This window comes from Triturus cristatus, chromosome 8 (assembly GCF_964204655.1).
Source record: "Triturus cristatus chromosome 8, aTriCri1.1, whole genome shotgun sequence".
NCBI classification, from domain to species: Eukaryota; Metazoa; Chordata; class Amphibia; order Caudata; family Salamandridae; genus Triturus; species Triturus cristatus.
Genome location: NC_140591.1, coordinates 998,352,543 through 998,379,360, shown reverse-complemented (window position 1 = coordinate 998,379,360; position 26,818 = coordinate 998,352,543). Strand labels below are relative to the sequence as shown.

General features: G+C 41.8%; 1 protein-coding gene across 2 annotated transcripts in view; it reads left to right on the top strand.

The window, feature by feature from the left end:
* Positions 1–26,818, top strand: part of UGGT2 (UDP-glucose glycoprotein glucosyltransferase 2) — a 1,472,699-nt gene that overhangs the window by 964,201 nt on the left and 481,680 nt on the right. For both annotated transcript variants that reach the window (XM_085622547.1, XM_085622546.1), the window contains one exon: positions 964–1,091. In XM_085622547.1, the coding sequence (XP_085478673.1) occupies positions 964–1,091 (128 nt within the window). The remainder of the gene's footprint in view (positions 1–963; positions 1,092–26,818) is intronic.

Genomic DNA, 26,818 nt, shown 5'->3' with positions numbered 1-26,818 from the left:
GTTGCTCAAATGGGTGGTGTTACACCAGCTATAGACCTGATGTGACATCTGACGTTAATGCCACTGGTGCAAATTCTGTGACACTGTACTGTATCCGTACCTAAAAGTGAGAATTACCAATTGAATTAACTATTAGATTACCTTGTTTATGGGGCACAACACATACAGTTGGAGATGCTGAGCTGTCTCCCATTGCCCACAATCAAAGTCTGAAAGTAAATCCAGTCACATAAAACAATATGTCTGGGGAGACCACACAGATATTGACCTGGTATCTCATTATGTTTTGGGCCAGGGCTGCATACTAGCATGCCAATCCAGTTTCAGCGGGCTAGGGTTTACAACATAAATCCTAGAGTTCGACTACATCCTGAGTAGACAACGAAAGTCAATAACACATCTAAGTATTTTCTTTTGTATATGACATCTTTGCCAAATCACTGCAATCTCACTCTCCAGGCATACATGAAGCAGCTCTGGCAGGGCACTTACAGACAACAGTTCAAAATTGTCGCAGATCACAACTTCATTCTGGCTCACATTTCTCCCTTGGGGGTGAGGAAGGTCAACCTTATAATATGAATTATGCCTGTGATTACATTCAGGAACATCAGACACATTATCTCAGACCAGCATCCCTGTCACACCACTGTAGATGTTTAAAGTTTGTTTTTCAGCAAGGTTTTAATTTCAACTCAATTGTTTCGTTTTTTATGCTTTTTCAAGATGTCCTCATCTTCATAACTATACTTGGGAAAAACGTTATACAATGCAATGTTAGAGCAGGTTGGGACATTCTGCAGATAAGAGTGCCCTAAAGAAATGTTTTGATCTATGTATTTAGATGGAGATGACGATACAACTAATTTGACGATCAATGTAACATTGCTTCTCAGTTTAGATCTACATTATGTAGTTACTTTGTACTTGATAATGGTAATGGTCATTGCTTTATGCTTCTAGGTTCTGAGCCCCATAGAAGAAAGTAAGTTCAGCAGTGAAGATTTTCATTTGCTGGAAAAGATTACATTTAGTACTTCAGCAGAGAAAATTAAAGGCATCGTTAAAAAAATGGACTTGGACTCAAAAAGGTAAGGATGGTAGCCCTGATATTAGGGTTTTTGTCTACACGTCTAGAGCCTGAGTAGTCAAAAAAGTAAACAATGCATGTAAGCATTTTCATTTGTATATGAAATCTGTGTGCAGTAGTCTTCTGTCTGCTTCTTGTATCAAATGTTAGGTGGTATGTGTTTCAGTAAGTACTTTCCCACTACTGCCATCAATAATCTGCATCATTAATAACCTAATGTAAATTTGTCTCTCTCGCTCTCTCTCTTTAGTGTCTTAACTTATGGCTTTGTAAGACCTTTCTCAACTTATTTCAGAACATTTTTGGTCTTTTGCTTTTGAATTTGATTCCTCTTGCTGAAGGAGTTGGAGTTTATAGGCAGTTAAAGACCTTTATCCTTACCACCGTTTTCAGGAAAACTGGATTGGGACAAAAATAGCCACCAAAATTGTAAACTGTGAAACTGAATTATTCAGAACCAGAGGATTGATTAGTAAGCCTGTGCTGTCCAATTTCAGATCTCTACTGGGATAGTCAAGTTGCCTACATTTGGCAGGTTTGAGATGTTTTCAGTGGCGCAAATCTAGCTCTGTACTGTTGACTTGAAATATGAAAAATATGTGGTACTTTGCTATTGGCCGTACAGCGGCATCCTTGTGACAGTATCACAGTGGGGGCAGAGGTTGTGCAAAGTGACACTGGGGCTGAGGAAGCAGGTTATTAAAAGTCATAAATAAAAGGTAGGTAAGCCTCCTTCTATCTGTTTATAGCTGGCAGTTCTGCAGTCTACAGTGAGAAAGAAGTAGATTACTGCTCCACTGAAAGACTGGTTCCTGGAGGCATTAACTGTCTTTGCCTTCATATAGTAGGGCCCTCCTATGCTGTTTAAGGAAGAGATGTCTCTTCTTGTTTCTTTTATGAAATCAAATAGGAGTACCTAGTCATGCACAGATTGCCTATTGCATGTTTACACAATGAAACTGTGGTACCTCCGACTCTAAGAGGATGGCTCACACAATAATTCAACTGAGATTCTTACTTTGATTAAATGTTTGCCTATAGAAACAACTTGTATGTTTTCCAAGAAACTCATCAGCAAGAACTGTACGGTAAGAAGCTTGAATATTAGTTGGGGGGGGGCACCTCTTATAATTATCACAATCCTTATCAGGGTGAGCCTCAAAACTCACTAAATACATCTGTGCTTAACCCTCTGGTAGCTTTTCACAATAGCAGTCAGGCTTAACTTGTGGGCATGTTTAAAGTATTTATGCAACACCATATCGGCGTTTCCTGAACTACATAGTTTCAGTAGACTGCAATATCATCCCTTGATCTTAGCATAGGTTTGGAATGGAGGAGACTTAGCAAACTGTCATAACAGCAGTTGGACTGAGCTGTGCCTAGTGCCAATAAGAGAGTCCAGCCAGCCTCACTGCACATGTGCTGCTGCTTTTCTTATTAGCTAATCTCTGTATTATGGCTTGCCAGGGACTTAATGGACTTGTCCTGAGCCTGTGGTAGTGGTGCTGGAACAATTGTCAGAGTAGGTCTTCTGCCATCAATGTTACGTCACTAAAGTCATAGGGATTGTAAAAATAATCCAAGCCTCATACACAGAACAAATATAGCAAATGAGAGAAACCCATTAAGTAGAAGAGTGGTAAGGGTGAATTATGTAGCCATTGCTGCAGCTTGGAGCACACTGTTGCAAATATATATTTCTAAAGCATGGTGTGGCAGCACGCAATCATTTGCAGATGTGGCATTTTCTATTGAAATGGCCAGACATGCAGTATCTGATACAGTCTTCTAAATGCAAAGTCTTTACCTTGGAATATTACCTAGGCATCAGACTGGATCCAGAAATCTTTATAGAGCAGTACTCCTGTGCACCAGTAGGTGGCACCGTTCAGCTCCACATTGTGGCGTTGGCGGCATCTGCACTGAAAGTGATGTGCACAGTGCCTAATTAGGTGCCCCCAATGCGCTGGCGTCAGTTCTTTTCCTTCTGCGCCGGTTCAAGATCTCAGTCAACAAGAAGGTCCTACAATTGGTTGCTGAGCCACTTCAATCACTCGTCGTATCATTCGAGGTCGTCAGGGAAGTCCCACAGGCATAAGAAGAGCAAGAATTTAAAGAGATTTTTGTCTTCGCCATGTCCGTTGCAGTCATCCGACGAGATGAGGGAGCATTTGCATTCAAGGCCTAGCTCTATGGTGGGGCCTGCTACTGGGTAGTATCCGCACCTCCCAGAATTTCCAGGAACCGGAGTGACCTCCGCTTAGTTAAACAAATTTTATGAGACCATGCACCTCATATTTGGGCAGACTATCCACGCTAGAGCGCCTAAGCACCTCGTGAGGCTCCTACTGGTCTTCCGCCGGCGGGTTAGCTCCTGGTGCCAGCCAGGCCCCTTGGATCCATTGATGGATCTAGATTTGAGCCACCTTGACCTTCCCTGGCTCCTGCTCCAGTGCCGATGCCATCCCCTACTCCGACATGGAGCCGGTGGGCATTGTCAACGCCGGCTCCGCCGCCGACAGGGGGCAGACTTCCCATGGCACAGCCAGTGCCTTATCCATATGAAAAGGCCTGGAGTGGACGGGGCCTGTAGATCCCTATGGATTTGAAGATCCAGAAAAGAACAGGTATGAGGATCTGGCTGATGCTAGTTTACTGGACACTTCCCAAGACACTGGCCTGGTCTCGCCCCTTACACTAGCTTCAGTGGCAGACAGAGGTGCTTTAGCGAGGAGTTGCCCCAACTGTTACTCCCATTCAATGAAGTGCTTACTGAATTCCTACTTGGGCCTGGTTCGATCCCTGCACAGGGTCTCCTGTGCATAGGGCAATTGCCTGCTGCCATAGCCTTGCCCCTGGGGGACCCCAGTTTCCTCACCCAGCACCCTCTCCTGGAAAGCTTGTTTTCCCGGCTTCCACCTCCAAAGTTAACTCTGGTGCATTCCTTTCCACTCCACCAGACAGGGAGTCCAAAAGGCTGGATACCTTCTGGAAGAGGATGTTCTCTTCCTCCAGCCTGGGACTATAGTGGGTGAGCACCGCATGCCTCTTGGTCCGATAGTCCCTTACATTCTTGGACTCAGTTGCACAAGTGCTACCCATCGTCTCAGAAGATGCCTGATCTATACTCTCGTAAGCAATTGCTGATGGGAGGGATGCAGCCAGGTTCACCATTCAATGTGGGCTGGCTACAACCAGCTCACTGGCCAGAGCGATTTCATTGTCAGTGGCCCTTAGGTGCCATGCCTGGCTGAGAACCACTGGCTTTTAGGGGGATGTCCAGGCCTCGCTCATGGACATGCTCTTTGATGGCTCTCGGTTGTTTGCAGAAAGGGTGGACTCAGCCCGAGTGCTTTAAGGACAGCAGAGCTAAAGCCAGATCCATGGGCCTTTGCATTGCCCTTCGCCTAACCCCAGTCCTCTTTCCACCCTTGTTGTGGCCACAGGATGGGCTTCAAACTGCGTCTGCCACGCCCAGCCACCACCGCCATCAAACTGCACAGTCTTTTAATGTCTGAGGACGCGGTTCTCATATACCACATTGGACAGGCAGCCAGAGGTCGAGCAAGTCCACCAACCCTCCCGGCACCCGCAGCCTCCAAACCTCTTTAGTATGGCCTTCGACCACCATGGGCATCCATCTGGGGGCAGGAATACACCATTACCTGCACCACTGTAGGTCAATAACATCTGACCTTTGATTTTTGCAGCTAGTCCAAAGGGGATACTCCCTCCCCTTTGTGACCAATCTCGCCACCCATGCTACCTACCTACTACAAGCTGACGAAGGACGTCCTCTCCTCTACTTGCTTTGTCAGCAGGTGCTAGCTCTCTTGACCAAGGAAGCTATAGAGAAGTTGCCAACATCAGAAGTAGGTCGTGGTTGCTATTCCTGCTACTTTCTGGTTCCCAAGAAGGACACAAGACTGCATCCTATTTTAGACCTGTGCATTTTTAAGCACCTCCTTTAAAAGGTGAAATTCAAAATGTTCACACTCGTTCAGTCTGCCCTAGATCCAGGAGACTGGATGGTATTGCTGGACTTATCACTTATCTACATATCCCCATCCTGCCAGCTGAAAGGCATTACCTGCGTTTCACAGTCGGTCAAGAGTGCCTTCTGTTTGCTGTGCTCCCGTTCACCCCTTGCGTGTTCACAAAAGTGATGGCGGTGGTTACAGCTCATCTGCGGAGGTCAGGAATTCCAGTCTTTCCCTAACTCGATGATTGACTGTTGAAGGCAGACATGCCCAGGTAGTTGTCTGCCACCTTCAGACTATGGTGAACCTCCTGCACTCGCTGCTGTTCATTATTAACGTGCCAAAGTCACAACTGACTCCCTTACAGACGCTTACTTTCATCGGAGCTGTGTGGACCCAATTAAGTTTCGGGCCTATCCTCCCGAGCTGCAGGTCCAGGATATTCAGGCTATGATACTAATGTATCTGCCTCTATCCTGGATTTCAGTGAGACTTAATCCTTTGTGCGTCCTGGCCTCCTGCATACTACTTGTGACACGTCCGTTGGCATATGAGGGCTCTACAGTTCCAGTGGGCACAGCATCAGGGGAATGCCTCTGACATGGTCCAGATCTAGGAGGGAACTGCAAAAGACCTGCAGTGGTGGCTAACGAATTGTGATCAGGTAAGTAGCAGACCTCGCCCCCTTCCCAAACCAGAGATGACTGTAGTGACAGATGCATCACTTCTGGTCTGAGGCCTCCATCTGGGAGAGGTGGAGATCAGAGAACTCCACATTAACCTTTTGGAGCTCGGAGCGATCCCGTTGGCTTTAAAGGCCTGTCTTTCTTCAGTCAGGGGAATGCTGCTACAGGTGTTTATGATCATGAGCCTGCAACACCTGGCAGGCTCTCTGAATGCTAGAGCCATCAAACTCAGTCGTCGAAGCCTAGCAGATCACAAATGGCATCTCCAACCGGAGGTGGTGCAAAGTCTCTCACAAGAATGGGGAGAACCTAGGTTCGATCTGTTTGTCTCCATCGAGGACATGCAATGTGAGCAGTTTTGCGTGCTGGAGTTTCTAAGGCTGCTGTTTCTCGGAGAAGCTTTTCTTCTCAACTGGAGCTCAGGCCTCTTGTACACCTCTCTGCCAATAACACTCCTGCCCAGAGAATTCAAGAATGACCGGCCCCAAGTCATTCTTGTGGCTCCAGATTGGGCGCAGAGTCTGGTATGCTGAGCTATTGACTATAACTACCGGTCTTTCGATCTGGCTCCCTCTTTGTGAGGACCTTCTGTCGCAGCAACAAGGCAGGGTTCGGCACTCAAACCTAAGTCGTGTAGATTGAGCAGCTACAGTTGACAGTTTTAGACCTTCCACCTGAAGTCTGCAATGTTCCTCCTCCAAAACGGTGTACACCGGACGTTGGAGCAAGTTGGTGGCATGGTGTACAGATAAGCAAGTTGACCCTCTATCTGCACCTCTTTCTGAGTTTTTTTGCTTATTCTTACTGTAGCCCAGCAGGGCTCTGCGTTGGTCGCATTGAAAGGTTATCTATCTGCCATATCTGCATTTCTGCGGTTGGCACATCAGCCGCCTCTTTTCAAATCTCCTATTGTAAATCGGTTTCTCAAGGGTCTTCAACAAATTTTTTTTCCTCCAGCTTCTTTCAATATGCCACAGTTGGACCTCAACTTAGATCCCACATTTTTTATATGTGCTCCTTTCCAACTGTTACACAATTGCCCTATCTGGCTACTTACCATAAAAACAGCCTTCCGAGTACCGATAACATCAGCCCGGAGGGCAATGACCTACATGCTCTATCATCTCAGCCTCTGTTCCTTACCATCTACCCAGACAAACTGGTCCTTCGAACTAGAGCACCCTTCTTACTGAAGTAGGTAACTCCCTTTCATGTAGGCAAGTCCATCACCCTGCCTACCTTTTTGCTCTGCCTCACCCCTTTAAAATAAAGGAGAGACTCCATTGACTGGAATCAAAAAGTATGTTCGTTCTACCTAGCCCACACAAGAGAGTTCCAGGTGGATGATCAACTATTTGTGGGTTACGTCAGAGCCAAAAAAGGAAAGGTGTTGCAGAAAGTAGACCATCTCACATTGGATAGTACTCTGCCTCAAACTATAGTATGCATTGGTCAAAAAGCAACCTCTTGAAGGTTTATCAGTTCATTCTACCAGAGCCTAGGTTGCAACCACTACGTTAGCTTGCGGAATACCTAACCTGGATATCTGGAAGTGCAGCAATATGGGCTTCCCTGCACACATTAACGAAGCACTACTGCCTGCACAGTTCAGTCTGGCGAGACATGCATTTTGCCAGTTCGGTCCTACAGGACTTTCTAGTTTAATCCGTGTTGCAGCCACACCTCTAGGGAGATATTGCTTGGATATGTATTCTAAAGTAAGTTATCTGCAGCTAGACGTCTCTATCAGATTAATGAGTTGCTTACCTTTGGTAATGCCTTATCTGGTAGAGACTCTTTCTAGCCGAAGATTCCTTACTGACTCACCCATCCTCCCTACTATGGATTTCAGAGTGAAGGGTTGTTTCCTTTTTAAGGGCCCTAGCTTCACCCACCAGTGGTCAGTTATTCGTGGCTCTGCACTTCTAACATGGATAGTCATGAAAAGAAACTGATGTCAGTACGCTGGGGTGGCGCCTATATATAGGCACTGAACACATCACTTCCAGCGCGAAGGACACCAAAAACACGCAGAGCTGAATGACGCCACCTACCAGCTCTGCAAAATTTCCGGATCCAGTCGGACTCCTGAAGAATAGTCTAAGTAAAGAATCTGCAGCTTGATAGAGTCTCTACCAGATAAGGCTACTAAAGTTAAGTAACTTGTTCTGTACTGACACAACTATATATCACACTAATGATGTCTAGAAATCAGATTTCAGTAAATATTTATTATTTGCACATCGCGTTTTTATCCTATTAAAAGTTTTGTTTCCATCACACTTCAGAATTACATAAATGTGCTTCATTTGTGCTTTCTAACTTGTCATTTACAGATATTTAAATGTTTGGTGTCAGGAGCCTAAATTACTTCCTACAGCTTTCCTTTCACACTCCTATACCCCAGCAGATTGTCACATCATTCACAGGCATCTTTATCACTCATTCACCTTCGGAACTCCAGCATGAATATTTTGGGAGTTCTTGCAGAACCACCTGCAACCCTACTTCAAGTGTCTATGGCCTGTACTGCTTTTCATCAAGGCTAAAGGACTAGCCTCAGGCACAGCAGCTCTTGCTCTCACAGAGGCACGAGAGAGGAGGGTGTTTATTTCCTCCTTTCAGATCCTGAATCCGTAGGGGAGGAAACATCCCCGACCCCACTGGCTGCATGGAAGTTGAAAACATCCTGCACACTCTTTCAAGTGAGGAGACGAGGGATAGGCTCAGAGGTAGCTTTTGTTACTATGTAATCAATTATCACTAAAGTAAATAACTTAGCTAAACCCAGCCTGAGAAACCTTTAGCAACCAGTCACCTCTCCTCAACCTAATCTGGATCACGCTCAGACTGGCTGCCCAGTTCAAACCACTGCTTTGAGCTGCAGCACATTTGAGGTGCTAGCAGCATTCGTGTGACATCTCATTTTCGTGTGGTGATGCCGAAACCAGCGCTATAATGTGTTAATCTAACTTATGCATGGTTCTTGGCAGAGCTGTATTTCTAATGTCTGTTTCAATAAAAGAAGGGGTGGGGTTTTCCTTGTCACTCTGTCTGGTATAGGCCCAGCTCTCTATAGATAATGAAATTTGGCACAGACAAAAGCAGCGAGAAAACAGACTTCAAAAACCTATCCTTTGTAGGATACAAGGTTTCAACATTTATGTAGCCCCAGATAGTTGATCCATTATGGGAGCTAGAGAGGAGAGCCTTCACTTTATACATATTAATGGCGGCAGTATCCCGTCCGCCAAAACATAAGCCCCATAGGATATAATTAGATTTATTTTTCGACAGATGTGATATCTTACACCGGTATGACGGAGTAACCTGTGCACCGAGATCTACATCAAGCCCTAAGTCACTTTGAGCTCAGTCATGCCCAGCAACCTTGCCTTCTTGTACCTTGCCCATGCCCAAGATGCAGAGAGCTTCCTGAATGATTAAAAGCTTTCGCAGCAGTTCTATGTTTGGCTTGGTATGGGGCCTAATTTATCTATTTGATCTTTAATGAAGGATCTGTAGAACCAGCAAGTATAAATTATAAATGTACACTTTTGCACTCTGATCACCACAAATTTGGTTACTATCATTAACATAACTCAGTGTACCGTTATATTTGGTCAATGTCCAGGGCGGAGTTTTCGCTTCTTCTGTATCACCTGGAGCCAGTTGTAGCTCTTGCTAATAATCGGATACATTTTACTACCCAAGTCTATATTTCTATAGTGGGCCATGTTATGACTTTAAACCAAAGGCCGACGAAAGGCCTCTTTTCTAAAATAATTTGTGCTCACTTTTACCTAATCCTTCTCGTTCTACCGTAATGCCTTTCCTTTGCCTTTCCCCCTCAGATTCTTAATGCACATATAGCCCAAGGAAGCACTCTAAGAAAGATTCTCTTTATCATTTGTTTACAGGATCTAATGAGTCCTGGCTGCAGATTTGTGTCCAGGGATCGAAAACCTGAGTGCATCCGGTTACTAGTCTGACTGTATTTATTTCCATTGGAGCACATAAAGGAAAATCCATATCGGCTGGATGAACAGTTTTGAAGATAACAAACCCTAGGGGAGTGGGTGGTCCACCAGTAACCTGATCATGAGATCTAAAAATGTACGCTCAACAACTCTCTTTTTTTTTTGCAAAGTAAAGAAAGGAAAGAGCCATAAGGATGATGTATTTTGAATTGGTGTGGAAATCAAAGAACTCCAGAAAAAAGTCCAACATTGCTTTTCTTCAGGATGCAAGTATCTCCAGGAGAGTGTTTGCAAGGCATGAGAGCACTTCTATTGTTAGGGTACCTCCAGAATCATCTAATGTGCCCTCAGAGAACTTCTTTAGCTCCAGATGTCCTTCCCCACTCCAGTGGACTTAACACCGCAATTGGTGTGCCCCTAAATGTTAGCAGCTGCAATAAGGGCCTCAAAGCCACTGTGCTTGCTGGAGCTAGGACCCTCCAATGGCCATCTTCTTAGTCCATTCCAACATCAAAGCTATCAGTGTGAACCCCATTGATGTCACATTTTTTATCTTTTTGCTTTTCAATGTGATTTCTACCTTGAGGTCTTATGGAAGCCTGGCTCTGCCAAACAGAGGAAATGACGCTGACAGTTGTAAAAGTGACAAAAAGGTTATGAAAGAAGAAGACAGGGTAGTGAAATTCTGACTCTTAGAATGGGAATAGGCAGTCAGACCGATGAGGTGTGGAAATGCCTCAGAGAGGAACATCTGTTAGTAGGGCATAGGCTATGCATTAAAAAGCGAGTCAGGATGATCGACGAGTACATCAGATCCCTTATGTAAATTCTCATAATGAGTCACCTCAAAATTCAGGAGACTGAGCAGGTTTCTAGCCCCTATCAGAAATACCCCATAAATCCCTTTAATAAGGACTACCACGATAAAAAGTATGTGGGGTGCCCTGCACTGTTAACTTGTGATGATACGGAGATAGAGACCCAGTATGAGGGCCTGCACCTCAGTTGGACTCCCTCCCTGAGATTAGTACATTTATGAAAGATGATTCCAATGCCTTTTTCCCTTCGCTAACACGGTCTCTTGCATGACCCTGATGGGGAAGGTATCTTGCAAAGCTGGACTGTTCTTGCAGTCAAAAGTTGAGGAACCAGGTTATCTCTTTCTCTTTTGAGTGTGAATCAGAGAAGACATTGTTGACTCCTCCTCTTCTGGACCACATGTGGAAGAAAGGCAGCAAAGAACCCATTCTTAGTTCCGGCAATTCGTTTAAGGCAGGATAAAAAACACCCCTGACAGACTGAAAAGTGCTGCAAAGACGGACTCTAGCTGAGCACTGCAAACGCCACAGACTTTCATTTAATCATTTGTCTGTCCTGTCTGTACTACATGCAAAAGTCAGAAGGAAGATGGAACACTTTGAGAGGAAAATCTCAGGTACCGCATCCCTCACTTCTTGAAGCCAATGCATTTAGTGCTCCTAACCAGAAATGACTGAGAACAAAGAGAGAAAATGTGTGATGTGCTTTTGTCCCTTGTCACAACACGCATCATGAAACACAGAAGGTCCTAGTAGAATGTACAAATAAGATTGCTTTATATTCAAGCATGCATGTGGAAGATGTCTCTGGATGTGGCTTTTGGTTCTGCCTTATGTGTCACAGTCTGGTAATATATCATCAGGCATGGCGATATGTTCCGGCTTCCTGTCAAGGCCAGAGATTGGTTACAGGATATTTGGATAAACTATTGTGTTAGAAATATCAAGTTGCAGAAATATCGGTAAACAAATATAGTGATACAAAAGTATCGTGATGCAGAAATATTGTTGGCAAGAATATACATTTTTCAGGTAAGTAATATAATTTCCAATAATATTGTGGTTAATATTATTTTCGATAATGTAGTTGTAGTTGTAAAAACTATTGTTTTTTAATTATCTTTGTCTGTTAATTCATATATTAATTTTGTGTTTTCTTTTTGTTTGTATAATTAATAATATTTTGAAATGTAGTTTGTAATGTTGAGGGATTGATACGTTTTAATGTAATTGCTAATAGTAATTTACAGGGTAGCAGAATGCTAGGTATGTAGGGGTGTAGGGTCTGAAGTTAATTATAATTATCTAATGCATAGTTATGAATGTATTTTTAATTATTTAATTGATTAATAAAAATGTAAATTGCGTGATCATTATATTTAAGTTCTATATTAGGTGCGGGCTGCTGGGTTTGTAGTGGTATTGGGTGGGAAGTTAATTACCAATTTATTGATTAATTGATGAGTAAATATGCATATTGTGTAATAATTATATATTTTTAAGGTGTTAATTAGGTGTGAACCGCAGGATTTGTAGGGTGTAGGGTGGGAAGTTAAGTAAAAATTAACATTAACTAATAATTTGTTAATTATTTTATTAATTTATAAATATGTAACTTGTGTAATAATTATATTTTGTAAGTTATATATGAGGTATGGGCTGTTGGGTTTGTATGGGGGTATATATAGGAAGTGAGGTTAATTTAGCAATAATTCAGAATACATTATTAATGTACTATTAATTATTTACCTGAGTAATACAAATTTAAATTGTGTACAATTTTTATATTTTAAGTTCTATATTAGGTGTGGACTGTTGTGTTTGTAGGGGTATAGGATGAGAAGTTAAGTTAATAATTCATTAACAATTAACTAACAATTTAATAATATTTGAATCGTTTATTAAATATTTAAATTGTGTAATAGTTGTAATTTTTTAAGTTATATATTAGGTCCGGGCTGCTGGGTTTGTTGAGGTATAGTTTGGTAAGTTAAGTACTAAAATAAATGAACATTTGTTTAATTGAACATTACTAATGTGTTTATAAATCATGTTAATTGTTTAATTGTTTTTTATTTTTACATATATATATTTTGGGGTTAATTAATAAGGTTAATATTAAGAGTTTGATATTTGTTATAAATTAACACGGTTATGTTTTATTATGTTATGTGTTTGAAGTGAAGTACTTTCTCTACTGTTTCACAGACTGGAGTGGGAATAGAAATTTGACCTTTCTATTTTTCAATGCTTTCCTTTTTACATACATATATTTTGGGGTTAATTAATAAGGTTCATATTAACAGTTTGATATTTTTTATAAATTAACACAGTTATGTTTCATGTATGTTATGTGTTTGAAGTGAAGACCTTTCTATTGGTCAATGCTTTCCTTTACTATTGCACAGACTGGAGTTGGGATAGTAAATGTTACCCCTCCGTAATTCAATGCTTTCTGTACTGTTACACAGGCTAGAGTGGGAATAGTAAAATTTACCTCTCCGAAGTCCAACACGTTCCCTACTGTTGCACAGACTGGAGTGCGAATAGTACATTTAACCCCTCCGAAGTCCAACTCTTTCCCTGATGTTGCACAGACTGGAGTAGGACAAGTAATTTCACCCCTCTAGAGTACAACGCTTTACCTACTGGTGCAAATACTGTAGCAGGTATAGTAAATGTTACCCTTCCAGAGTCCAACGCTTTTCCTACTGTTGTACACACTGGAGTGGGAATAGTTCATCTATTATTCCCAGACTTTAGTATTTTTTTTTTAATATGACATTATTTGTTTAATTGTATAATATTTCTGTGTGTATATGTGTGTGTGTGTGTGTGTGTGTGTATTTTTGAATAACATTTTTTAAAAATATTTGTAATAAATGTTTTGTAATATTTATTTAATTTGGTAATTTATGTAATATTTTGCATTTCATTTGTTATAGATATATATATATATATATATATATCAAAGCACATTTCTCCAATTCAAAGGAGCCCCCGACCCTTCAGGGCGGCCTCGTTACACAGTGGGAATGGAGCAGCCCACCAACGTCAGCACAATGAAGAAACACCTCGAGGCCCTTTCCAGTGATAAAAACTATTTATTTACAGTGACAGCAACACTCCTTCCCCTTTCCTTACGCGTTTCAGCTCTCGCCTTGGTCACAGGTGGGAAAGTTAATCAAAAGCAAAGTGCTTCGTGCTGGTTAAAATACGTGATGTCACATGACCTGCAGATGGAAATGCGAGTCCCACAATGCATATATATATATGTATATATATATATATATATATATATATATATATATGCTTTTTATAGTAGTAATAGTTATGTATATGTAAACACATGTATGTATATTGGTGTGTTTATATAAGTATATTTTTATATATAGTATTAAATGTAACATACATTAATTTAATTTACATTATATTAATCTTATATATTAAAACATTTACGATTTACCATTTTAAACTATATATATATATTTAAAATGATATTTGTGTTTGTTTTTAACAATATTCGTGTGAAACTATATTTGTTTTCAATAATCTTTACACTTACCTTTATAAGTATAGGGAAGCGATATTTTTGTAATCGATATTTTTGACACAATATTTATTTTTCACAATATTGTTGTGATTGATATTATGGCAGTCATCCGGTTACAGCCTTCATGGCCTGCAGACTTTCTAAGCTCCTGACTTATAAAGTTATATATACAGAAATGTGATTACTTGTAGTGAAGTTTTGTACAAATAACAATATTGTTCTGTTTAGAGACATGTTATACAGGCAGCAAAATAGAGCGGTGATGGGCACCTACGTCACTCTCATTAAGGCCAGTTTATTGATGGGCTTGTTTGGGGAGCAGGTAGTCTGGATCAGTAATATGTCATTCTGTGACCTTAATGTATTGATGATTTATTTTTAATCAGGCTAGGTACTAAACAGAGAGCAGATGAATTAATTAGTTCCCTGAATGTAAATAACTTGCATTTAAAGTTCACAGAAAATATAAACAATTCTGTCATTGGAGATCTTTACCTTAATAGTAGAGAAAGATACAATTTTTACAGCTTTGGAGAGAAACCCCTTTGCTGTACCCTTCATGCTAATAGGTTTCACCCCATTCCTCTTAAGTTAAGTACACCTTATGGAGAGGTGTTATGTGCTAAAAGAAATTGCAGCTTGGAAGAAGTTATTAGGTAATAATACGATATAAGTGCAGCATTTAAAATGAGCGGTTCGCCTCAGATGGTACTACATAAAGTCATACATGTGGTCAGTTAAGATAAACGTGAGTAATTACTCTTTGACCATCCTGTCGAAGATTCTGTATATCGCAAGAGATTTATTTTGGGGTACTGTAAAGAATCAACATATATTAGTAAAGTGTCATTGGAAGGTCCTGAAAATAGACTCTCATCATAGATAACGAAATTCCTGATAAATCACTAATGACATAAAGGAAAGCTGGGCCCCTAAAAGACTGATTAGTTTTGAGCATTCAAGACGAGAGATGGGTTGAATGGAATGGGGACATGGTAATGGTTTCAATAAAACTTCAAAAGGTAGACCATGCAAGAATGGCATTAGCTGTCAAGTATTACTTTGCTATTCAAAGAGAAAAATCTGAACACTTACCTAAACGATTCTCTTATGAATCAGGCTGTACTGTTTGTGCAATGACTTGCTGTTGTCCCAGAAATATGAAATAGTTTCTGCCCAAAAATAACTTTGAATCCATGAATACCGTAGCACCAAATGGACTTCATTTGGACCAGGAATTATCTGTGCACTTCTGATACATTGTATAAAAATACTGCATTCTCTGAATGCTAGTTAGATTCCTTTTGTATCTATGAATTCTTCACAGCTGTGAAATAAATTATGGCAGATTTAAGAATGTGTTAATTAAATCCTAATGACGATTTGATATCAAACTCTTTACTGTTAGGGGCCGATTTATGTTTGGAGAAAATACCCACTTGGATCTAGACAATTATATTTCCCAAGCGAATAGTGATGCACAGTGTACCTACTAAGGTTATATAGTTAGGATCTTACAAGAGCATCATTATTTTTCTCTGTTAAAGCTATATAGAATGTTATAATTCTTTGATGAGTCTGTTTTTGAAGGAGGCAGTACTCATGCTCACTTAGGCTTAATATTCTAGCTGAAAAATATTGTTGGTAATTTATTTGTTGAGATTGTATTGTTAAGATTTTATGAGAGGACTGTATGTCTATGCAATTCTGAAAATATTTTAATGATGCCCAAATTACGTAAGCAAAGTATGTTTTCTTTGTTTATTATTAATTCTATAGCATTTGTTTATTTTATTTTTTACCTTATAACAGTGTAAAGAGAAAACTGAATTCATTCATGAACAAGACACTTGCAACCAAAAAACACAGACTAAGCATGTCCAATTAAAACTTGACACATTGCTGCTGGAGTGCTTCCTTTATAATATCGATGAAATACAGAGTTACTCATATATGTCCAACTAAAAAAAACAAGGTTAAAGGAACATTTTAATACGATGAAAATGTCAGTTAAAACAAAGCGTTTTAAACAAACAAAACCTCTGAAATTGACCAGTTAAAGTTATCTCAAGTAACTGCAGCTTGTGCCCTAAATTAACTATCACTCGCGCGCACGCCATGCACAATGTTGTCATCAATGATTTGTTGTCATCATTAATGTCATTTCAGATGATGCAGTGATTTTATCAATGATCTGACAGATCTGCCGCCAAGCTTTTTGCCAGGGCCGGTTTTCGGCCGATTTAGTTACAGGGCCGATTTAGCAAAAAAACGGCCCTATATCGAAAACGGCCCCCAGGGGCCCAAAACCAGCCCCCACCCGTGCGGCGCACCGGGGGATTGCCCGGTGCCCGCTACTGCCAGTCCGGCCCTGTGCCTGCGGGCAGGAAAAAAGATATACTCCCACCCGGAGGCAGGACTGGTTGTCCCCTCCTGGTCCCTCTAATTAGGAATCAATGTTCTTTGCCATGGTAATTAGAAAGGCAGCCAAGGTCTTGGATTTAAAACTACCTTCAGTTGAAGTCAATACTAACATCCTCACAGACTTTGTGCAACCTAGTAAATTCTAAACATAGCCTCTGCTTCCTTCTAACAAGGCATGTACTGATAGCCTTATGGGCTCTTAGCCAAACCATGCTCTTGTCCCCCAGTCAATAGCCAGGTGGCTTGTTGCCACAGGCTTTCTCCAGGTGGCCCAGCCTTTCTTACACAGCATCCTACTCCAGAGATCCTGATGGTGTAGGTCCCCATCAGCAGAGTTAACCTCGTTCCTTCCCTACAACTCCACCGGACAGAGTCAACGAAGATGGAGGTATTTGTGAAAGGGATTTTGCTCTACTAGCCTTGCCTGCACTTCAGTCAACATCAGCTTCTTTTTAGGATGCCCCTCACATGCCTTATGGTATTCTGTAGCCTAAATCTTGCCAGCAGTCCCAGACGGGTTCCAGGCCAATTTGGCTTGGGTCATTCAGGATGGCCTGGATTTGGCTAAGTACTTCATCTGCTCAGGTTTGGATACAACGACTGCTTAAGCAGAGCAATAAACCCTAACGTGGTACTTCGGTACCACATCTGGATGAGATCCATTGGATTTTTGGGTGAAGTCCAAATATCACTCATCGACCTGCCATTCGACAGGTGAGAATGCTGACTCCTCCCTTGAGGCGTTCAAGGAGAGTAGAGCTACTGTTTGCTCCCTCGGCCTTTCAAAAAGGGTGAGGAAAAATCCTCACCAATTTTGCCCTTTTTGTGACATCACTTCGGGGTTTGCATTCATACAGTGTCAAGGGCCGCCGTACCAGTTGCAGATACCACAGTCCCTTTAAGGCTGTGGGCAGAGATATGGCAGGCAGTGTCCAGGTCAGGAGGGGTACCATCGAGGATCCATCCTGGATAAGGTGCTTTTTCAAGCCTTTCCTCTGGAGCAATTAGTCTAGGACATTTTGGTCATGATCCCGATGTTTCAACCTTTGGACTGGATCCCAGTACAGATGGCTCTAAGGCCTTTTGCATTCTGCCCTGCTGCATCCTGTTTGCTGTTTAAGCCAGATGGGAATATGTGGGATCTGCAGTGGGATCTAAGTCTCAGTGGGTACATACCAGGGAAATCTTCTGAATTCCAGTGGTGGTTGCTCAACCACAGTTGGACCAGCAGCACACTCCTCTCCTTGTCTCACCCAGAGCTGACGGTGGTCACAGATACGTCTCTACTGGGTTGGAGAAGTCATTTCAGAGAGGTGGAGATCAGAGAATTCTGGTCTCCAGCACAGGTCCAGCTTCATATCAACCTACTGGAATTGTGGGCTGTTTGCTTGGTGTTGAAGGCCTTTCAGCCATCCACCTAGAGTAGGCTGGCCCAGGTCCTCCACTGACATCTTGTATTGCAACAAGCAGGGCAGAGTGGGATGCTGGACCCTGTGTCAAGAGGCTCTGCACATCTGGACCTGGCTGAATTATCAGGTCATCATCTTAATCGTACAGCACCTGCCGGGATCTTTATATGTCAGAGTGGACGAACTCAGCTGGTAATGCCAAGCAAAACACAAATGGTACCTGCACCGGTAGCTGGCACAGGGCATCTTCAACAAGTGGGAAGTACTTTGGCTCAATCTCTTGGTCACTGCAGAGAAAGTGCAATTTCAGGGTTTTTGCTTGTTGGAATTTCCAAGATGGCTCTCTCTGAGACACATTCTGCCTAACATGGTAGCACCGTACTCCTGAATTCCTTTCAGCTACTGTCTCTTTTGCCTCAAGTTTAAGTTTTGAAGAATATCAAGAATGTCCAGGGCCAAGTCATCAGTGTGGCACTGGCTTGAGCAAGAAACGTGTGGTACCCAGATTATCTGGGCAGGAGCATATGTCCTCCAATCAGACTGTCCTTTCGTAGGTGGTCTTTTGTCACAGCAACGAGGCTGGGTCTTGTACTAAGGTCTACACAGTCTATACCATCATGTCTGAAAATTTAGCAGCCCGAGTTGACCACTTTCTATAAAGGCCACTAAATAGGCGATCGGGTTTATGTGGGGTTCTCTGGGTCAAAGAAAGGCAAAGTGATGCAAACGCAGCCCATCACCAGATGGATAGTCCTCTGTATTAGAATCTGCTGTGTGATGGTAAAGAAGCAATCTCCTGAGGGGTTGAGAGCCCATTCCACCAGGACCAAGGCTGTTACCACCGCTCTGTATTAGATATGTGTCAGGCCGCAGTGTGGGCATCTGTGCGCAAGTTTACCAGGCACTACTGCCTTGACAGCCAGGTCCTAATGGATGGGCTTTTTGGCCATTTTGCCCTGACTGACTTTTTGGGCTGAGCAATTCCACATACCCACTACCTTGGGAGATATTGATTTGGTATCTATTCACAAGGAGAGGATTGTGCAGTTAGAATTATCCATCAGAAGTACAAGTTAATTACCTTGGGTAATGCTCTTTCTGGTGAATACTCTTTCTAATCGCAGAATCCACACCACCATCCCACCTCCATATTCAGTGGAATGGGCACTTTTTTTCCATTTTAAAAGGGCTCAATCTGGGAAACACACTGGCCATCATAATTTACTTATGACCGCTGCATCTGATGGCACACATAAAGCTGCAAAAGAAACTGCCATCCGCGAACATGGAGAGGAGAGGGGTGGGTGCTTAAATACTGCTCTTTAATCAGTTCCGTTGGCGAATGAAGTTGGTGCAGAGCTGCACAGCGCCACTTACCAATGCGCTGAAGGACTTCTTTCGAGCTTTTCTACATCCAGTCTGACGCCTAGGGAATATTCACAAGGTGACAAATCTGCAGTTAGACAGAGGATCCACCAGAAAGATCATTACTGAGGGTAAGTAACTTGTTTGTCTAAAAGACAAATATTGAATATAAAAGCACACTTTGCACCAGTAGTCATTGGAAGTGAAGGCAGTTACTTATGCATCGATGTGCACTTCGTGCAAAAGCCGAAGGCCATCTCTCCCAGTCAATAAAGTAAATGGCTAAAGTGGACAGAGCCTGTGCCGTATGATATATGCTCTGGTGGACGGAAGCAACATCTGAATGACACTACAGCAGACCAGTGGATGAAGAGGGCTTAATAACTTCTACATGTTTTAGGGGTCACAGCACATACACTGGGCACTGGACACGAGTGCCCGAGGTTGCAGAATCTAAAAAAATAGCAGGAAAGGTCAGAAAAAATATGGGGACGACCTTGCAAAAAAGGGGCCTTTTCACGCAATTATCAATGATGTATTCTCCATAAATACATATTATTCATCTTCGTAGGTAAGGTTGACAGCTCGGTCAATTGAGAATCTTCATCCTTAATAAGTTGGCCTCCCCTTGATCCATTTAGAGTGTGCTTGAGACTAATTTAGTTCTAAATTCTACCTTTTAGCATGCTAGATATTGTTTATACTGTTGCAGTGGATCAAAAGTTATAGAAGGGTCCCAAAACTGGTCACTTGTGCATTTACCATGGTAGTCATCATAGGAAATTTTCATTGCGAGCAATTCAAAAGCAATTGAACGAAAGTCCAATAGTATTTGCTGACATAACAGATTTTCTATTAGTCGTGCCTTTTTGGCTTGCAAATTTATGTTGAGCTGCTTGTTTTGTAGTTGTTTAGCAAAAACCATGGGGCTTATTTAGAGTTTGAGAGGTAGTCTGCCAGCCACCATTACCAGCGGAAGGATGTTCTCTGATCCCTTGGTGAAACAGTGCACGATATGCTTTGAAACCCACAATGGGCATATGAGAAGCTCTGTGCCTGAACCTCTCAATAAAATGCATTCAGAAACTGGGGGCCAACTGTGACACCTTCCACATACACGATGGCCACAGACGTTGACAGGTGACTATGACCTACTCTAAAATTTGTGTATATTACACTTAACGCATCAACAAACTTAGTTTGTGTTTGCCTTGGCGACTGTCAAACTTATCACTTACAAACACAACAATTCATATAACCTTCAGGAAAAAAAAGACTTTATTCTTGGCAAACATTTAAGGCAGCACATCGATCAGCTCAATATGTATCTGGCAAGACCAACTCTCATAATCCCCAAATATACAAGGCCACACCAAGTTACATTTCATCATCCATTCAAACATACTTCTTGTTATCAAAATGTAGACAACAAACATTTAAAAAAATAGTCATGAGAGTAGCTCACCTGGACAAAACTGTTACCCACACTGCAGACACATACAACCCACAGCTTATGTTGAATGTACAAAACTCACATACATCTTTGTTGGTGAACATCAAACTAAACTTATAAACTTATCCAGTGCAGGCTATTACCCTTGCCAAAGTCCGATTGAGTCCTGAAAATGAACAAACTTCAGCGTTCAGAACTTCTATGGCAACTCGTCAACTTTGAAACACCTACACTGCTAGGACCAATTATCACACATACCACACAAACACACCACGTTATCTAGAATTCTAGTTTCAAACAAACATAATGTGCTTCAAATCAAGAAACACTAGTTGGGCAAAGCTGTCACCCTGGCGGATGAAACACATAAACTGGCCACAGCTTATGTTAACTGTAGAAATCATGCCTGCTTCTGAGTTCTCAAACATCATACTAAAGGTATGAACAGACTTGGTGTGGGGAACAACTTCACCTTGGCCACCCAGACAGCACACTTTTCGCATCTTGCGCACAAGTCATACTACATCTTTAAACTAAATTTATTGTTCGCAAATGTCAAATAAAACACATCAATAAAGCAAATGTTAACAGAGCTTTGCAAACTTCTAATTTAACACATCACAATAGTGTGCATCCAAGTCTTATCCTTCAATACGATATTCACGATCTCTGATGGAAGCACCAAATTAAATAAGTGTATTTAATGTTTACAAATATCTATGCAAGCAAAACAAATATTTGAATGTTGCTTGCCCTAACCATTATATGAGCCATACCTAAATAAAAACAATGACATTTCAGGCAAACTCTAAAGTTAAAATGGTGAAAAGAAGGCTGGAGTTAACAACAATGGCGACAGCACAAAACCTAGAAAGGCATGAAATTCATAAGTTAATGCACTACTTTAATATTACCTTCCTTCACTGCCATACGCATTTACAATACATTCTTTACAACATTAGACATGTTTTGACACTTACTCACATTTTGAAGGACAGAATCTGATAACAGTGCAATTCAGTACTCAAACTGACACATAAGTACCATGTTATAACATACATTAACAAATGATGATGACCATAGAAAAAAACAATCAATCATACCTTCAGTGATAGACAGTTAAACCAAATAATAATATCTTCCCACACAAGGAAACAGTTACACAATCACCATGTAAATTCACTGTGACTCCACCTGAAATTCCCAGCCTCCTTGGAATATTTGGACCAAATTCTTAATTTTCATTAAAACATGTATGCAGTTTTTCTGGTTTAAGATATATTCTAAGAATTAACTTAAAATGTGTTGTGCATCACTTGCCATTTATTCTTTAAACCTAGCAGCCATATATTTGACCACATACTGTCTGTCAGTTATTTTAAGATACCCCTATACAATGCCAATCTAAATGTTCTCACCCTAATGTCATTGATGTTTTACGAATATCAAGGGGATTCTGTAGGGTAGGCCACTTTAGATTTTTCCTAGTTAAACTCTCTGCAAATAAATATAACGTGTTAATGCACTTTTGTCTGAAAATGTTGGCAGAAGTAGCAAAGCCTCCTTGTCTTGCAGTAAATGGAAATATACATGTATTCAGACTCCTTTGTGTAAAATACCATTCTTTAAATACAAATATTTTATTTCGCTTAGCTTATGTTTATAATCCTCCTCACTGATTTTCTTTAGGTCTCTCTGTAAATTCTGTTGGTAATCATGTGATGCTAGTAAGCAGAGCAACCTTAAATAAGAAGTGTTTCATCTACTCTACTAGTCTGCATGCATTTCCAAAGTGATTGTGCCCATCAGGATCAAGTTCAAAGAAGGCTTGCAAGGGTTATGTTAACTCCTCCATTCTGGACAGAATGTGTACTAGTGAACATGCTCTGCATTGTGATGTGAAAGCAGCACTCAGTGAAATGGCCTGTCCTATTCCGTGCACATAGTGTTAGTGCTGAATATTGGGGAATAGAGAATTTTCAAAGTAAGAAAAATTACTCACAGTTCATGGACTCCTCTCAATTACCCATGACCTGCCTACCCAGGCATGCTGAATGACAACCAGGGTGCTGTTCCTTGCTTTCTTCACATATTTTAAACTGAAGGATGAGGAAGTGCATGAGACACAGGATGGCTGTACAGGGGTTCTTGGCAAACATGCGCTGTCTGCTAGACCTGTCATCCTTAGGTTGGTCTTCCCCCCAACGTTTTGCCTTTTGCCTCCCACTTTTTACTATATCTTTTTGTTTGCCTTAGGACTCTGAGCACTTTACCACTGCTAACCAGTGCTAAAGTGCAGGTTCTTCTAACCACAAACATTGTGACATTGGTGTACACCTGATTGGCATATTTAGTCTACTTTCAATTCCCTTGTTAAGTGGTACCCCGTGTACCCAGGGCCTGCACACTAAATGCTACTAGTGGGCCTGCAGAACTAGTAGTGCCACCCTACAAATAGCATTTCAAACCTTTCTCAGGCCTGCCATCACAAGGCCTGTGTGCACAGTTTACTGCCTCTTAGACTAGGAATATAAAACCTTGCCAAGCCCTCAAACTCTCCTTTTATTACAAGTCACCCCTAAGTCTGGCCCTAAGAAACCCTAAGGGTAGGGTGCTGTGTAACTAAAAGGCAGGACATGTACTTCAAATGTTTATATGTCCTGGCTGTGACAAACAGCTAAACTTGTTTTTAACTGCTGTAAGGCCTACTCCTGCTATAGGCTAGCATTGGGAATTCCTTTAAATACATTTTAAACTTTAATTCACGATTGGAAAGGAGTAGCTACTTCATGTTTAGTATCTTTGTAATGGTGATGATAAATTCTTTTTAGTGGTAAAGTTGGATTTGCCATTACCATTCTAGAAATGCCAGTTTTAGAAAGTGTATGAACAATAGAGGGTTATGGCCCTAATCAACAAGGCTAGGCCAATCTTTAAATAGTCTAACAACAACATGATTGCCAGTACTGATGCTTACTATATTAGTTCCTTCAACCAATCACACATGACACTCATAGTGACTGAAAAAACAAATTTTTATTTTTTATTTGGTAAAAAGTTTTTGAATTCAATTTCATCAAAACTTTATCACTTCATGTTAATAATTCAGTGAACAATAAAACGATTTTATGTAGACAACATAAAATTCCACACATTTATAACATTAATCTTAAATCACATATATGATACAACACTAGGCATCACATTTCACAGAAAAAGGGGAGAAAAGAAACTTAATACATGAGCAAGCTCTGGTTCCAAACTTTTAACACATGAACAAATAACACAAATGAGGTCAAAAATAGGAGAGAAAATGACTTTTCTCTGCTATTAACTTTGCTTGTGTGCCTGCAGCCTGCCTCTAATACACGTGTGGGCTGGGTGACAGCTGCACTTTGTGCATACTCTCAAGACATCCATAAAACAGAAAGTGCTGGGTGTGACAAGGGATACATCTTCATTTATCTGCTCATTGATAGTCTTTCTGGGCTGGGAGAGGGAGAAGTGGTTCACACTTACATGTGAATAGGTTGTGTCCTGCCCTCACTCAAAGGGATGATTTACCTTCTACTGGTAGTCTGGAGCCGGGACTATGCTGAAAAGGATCCTTGTGCACTTCAGAAGGCTTTTGAAGTCATCCCCTACATCAAAGGCACTTTTGAGTATCAGTATTAGGGTTCTAGCCCTATCAAATCAGTACACTACTTGACCTGGAACAAAACTCTGCTGGAGTAAAGTCTGCTGTGCTGGATGGATTGCCACTTTGCTGTGCCTGACTGTTCTTAGGCACTGCCCTGCTGCCTGCTGACCTCTGTCCTGCTAGAAGACTAAGCACTAAAAATCCCAGAGTGACTTCAAGGGCTTGCTGACATGCCCCCTGTTCTCCCCCAGGTCTCAGGGACACCAATGACCTCACTACTTGCTTCATTAACTCCATTCCGGCATAAGCTTTCTTACAACCCCAAGTGCTCCATTCTGTGAGAGAAGCTCCCTTGTGTGGGGAACTACTGTGCTGGGCTCAGTGCACCGTGTTTTTGATTTAAGCAGAGGTTTTGCTTAGCAGCCCTATTCTACTGAAGGCTGCCTTTCCGGAGTGCGACAATCTGCCCTGCTTGTTGCCCGTGATTGACTGCTGCAGTGCAAGGACCCCCTCAGTGCGGCGCCATCAGCCGAGCAGGCTTGCCGGATTCTACGCCGCACCAAGGGAATCCCTCAGCACAGACCTTCCTGTCAAGCCTGCTAGTTGACTGATGCCGGAGGTGCCTACGCTGACTCCAAGCACTAGAGGCTTGAACGGGGCACTGGTGGCCCGTGAGCAACAAAGTTAACAGACTCCAAAGTGTATCTTAAAAGTACATCAAACCCGAGCGGTCCCGGTAGCGGCTGGTCTCAGCCACGCACTTATGCCTCAAAGTACTTTATATTTACTGGAGATTGGACCTGAGCAGTCCTGGTAGCAGCTTGTCCCCGCCTCACGATTGTGCATTGAAGTACTTTGGGTTTCTAAGTACTCCGTCGACAGGGGTGCTCCTGGCGTATTTAAATGTTGCTGCAATGGACAGTAGACCGCTGCAGCAGCAGTCTTCTCTGCTGGTTAACAGTACTCTTTCGCCGTCAGGTCAGTGGGTTTGTGCTGAACCGATTTAGATGTTCCCATTCTGCTGGCTGTGTCGTAGTGGTAGTTTGCTGACGGAGTCAATTCCTCGCGGAGGGGAGGCTGGTAAGCACAACTTATTAATGTGCTAATACACATCTCATGTTTGCGTGAAAAACATATGTAGGTAATGTGTTATGTCCCTTTGTGTTACATATTGCATGCCATTCACACAACATACACACACTATTGAATGCCCACCCACAGTCACCACGAGTAGAGCACCAAATATTTTTTTAAGTGTCAATACAGGCGTGTTCAATTTACCTAGATATGTAGGAAAATTAACACTGCTGCACGACACCTAAGAAAAGAATTGCATGTAAGAGCAATACAGAAATACATGACGCTACAGCAATTGTCAACCCACGATACATAGTAGGGCTTAACTTAGATCTCGGCGACAAAGGATTTGTTTGGCGTTGTGGTCGAGTTGGAGCAGCAAAGGAGGTACCTGGACGAGGGGGTGCAAGACAGAAGCCGAAAGCAGGAAAACATTTACATTTTTAACTCCTTTCCTTCGATTCCACCAAGTCAAGGTAGGAGGGGTTCTCGCCACAGTTGCCTCGACGGAATGGCACATCATAATCATCTCTGCGGAACTCTTGGCCTAAGTCCCACCACCTGCCGCTTTTGTCTATGGTGCCGTTGATGCAGGCGAAGATTCCTGGCGGAGTCGGAGGTACTGGCGGTTTCACTCATGGACCTGCCAACACCTAAATCAAGTGAGTAAACCGCCAAGTCGGTGGGCGGAATAGAAGATTGTCGAAAAAGCGATGGCTGGACCTGATCAACCAACATCTAAATCAGGCTTTATATTACTACTTGTATTTTCAACATTCTCATACATTCTTAAAAAGCACTGCTTGGATTCATTTAAAAATGAACAACTCATAATCTACTCTTTGGATTTTCGTTGTTTTATTCTTATTTTACATATTGCCTATTTTTCTAACCCTGTGTGGAGTCTTTGTGGTGTAAACATTGTGTGTGTGTGTGTGTGTGGGTGTGTGTTTGTGTGTGTGTGTGTGTGCGTGCGTGAGTGCGTGCGTGCATGTGTGTGTTTTTTTGCACAAATACTTTACACATTGCCTCCTATGATAAGCCGGCCTGCTCTGCGCCAATCTACCACAGGGTGAGTACAGGTTATCCTAGGTGTGTATCTAACTTACCCTGACTAGAGTGGTGGGTTCTGCCTGGCTTTGGGGCATACCCTAGCCAATAGGAAGCCCCATTCCCTAGATATCTACTATTTTATTTGAATTGTTTTATCATTAAGTTAAGGTTCATACAAGTTCTTAATAAAGAGAAAAGTATGAACTAAAGTTACTAGAGCTACCAAGAGTGTAAAACTGTTAGCATATCTGCTCGAACACCATTATAGGCAGTAATCCTATTTTTTT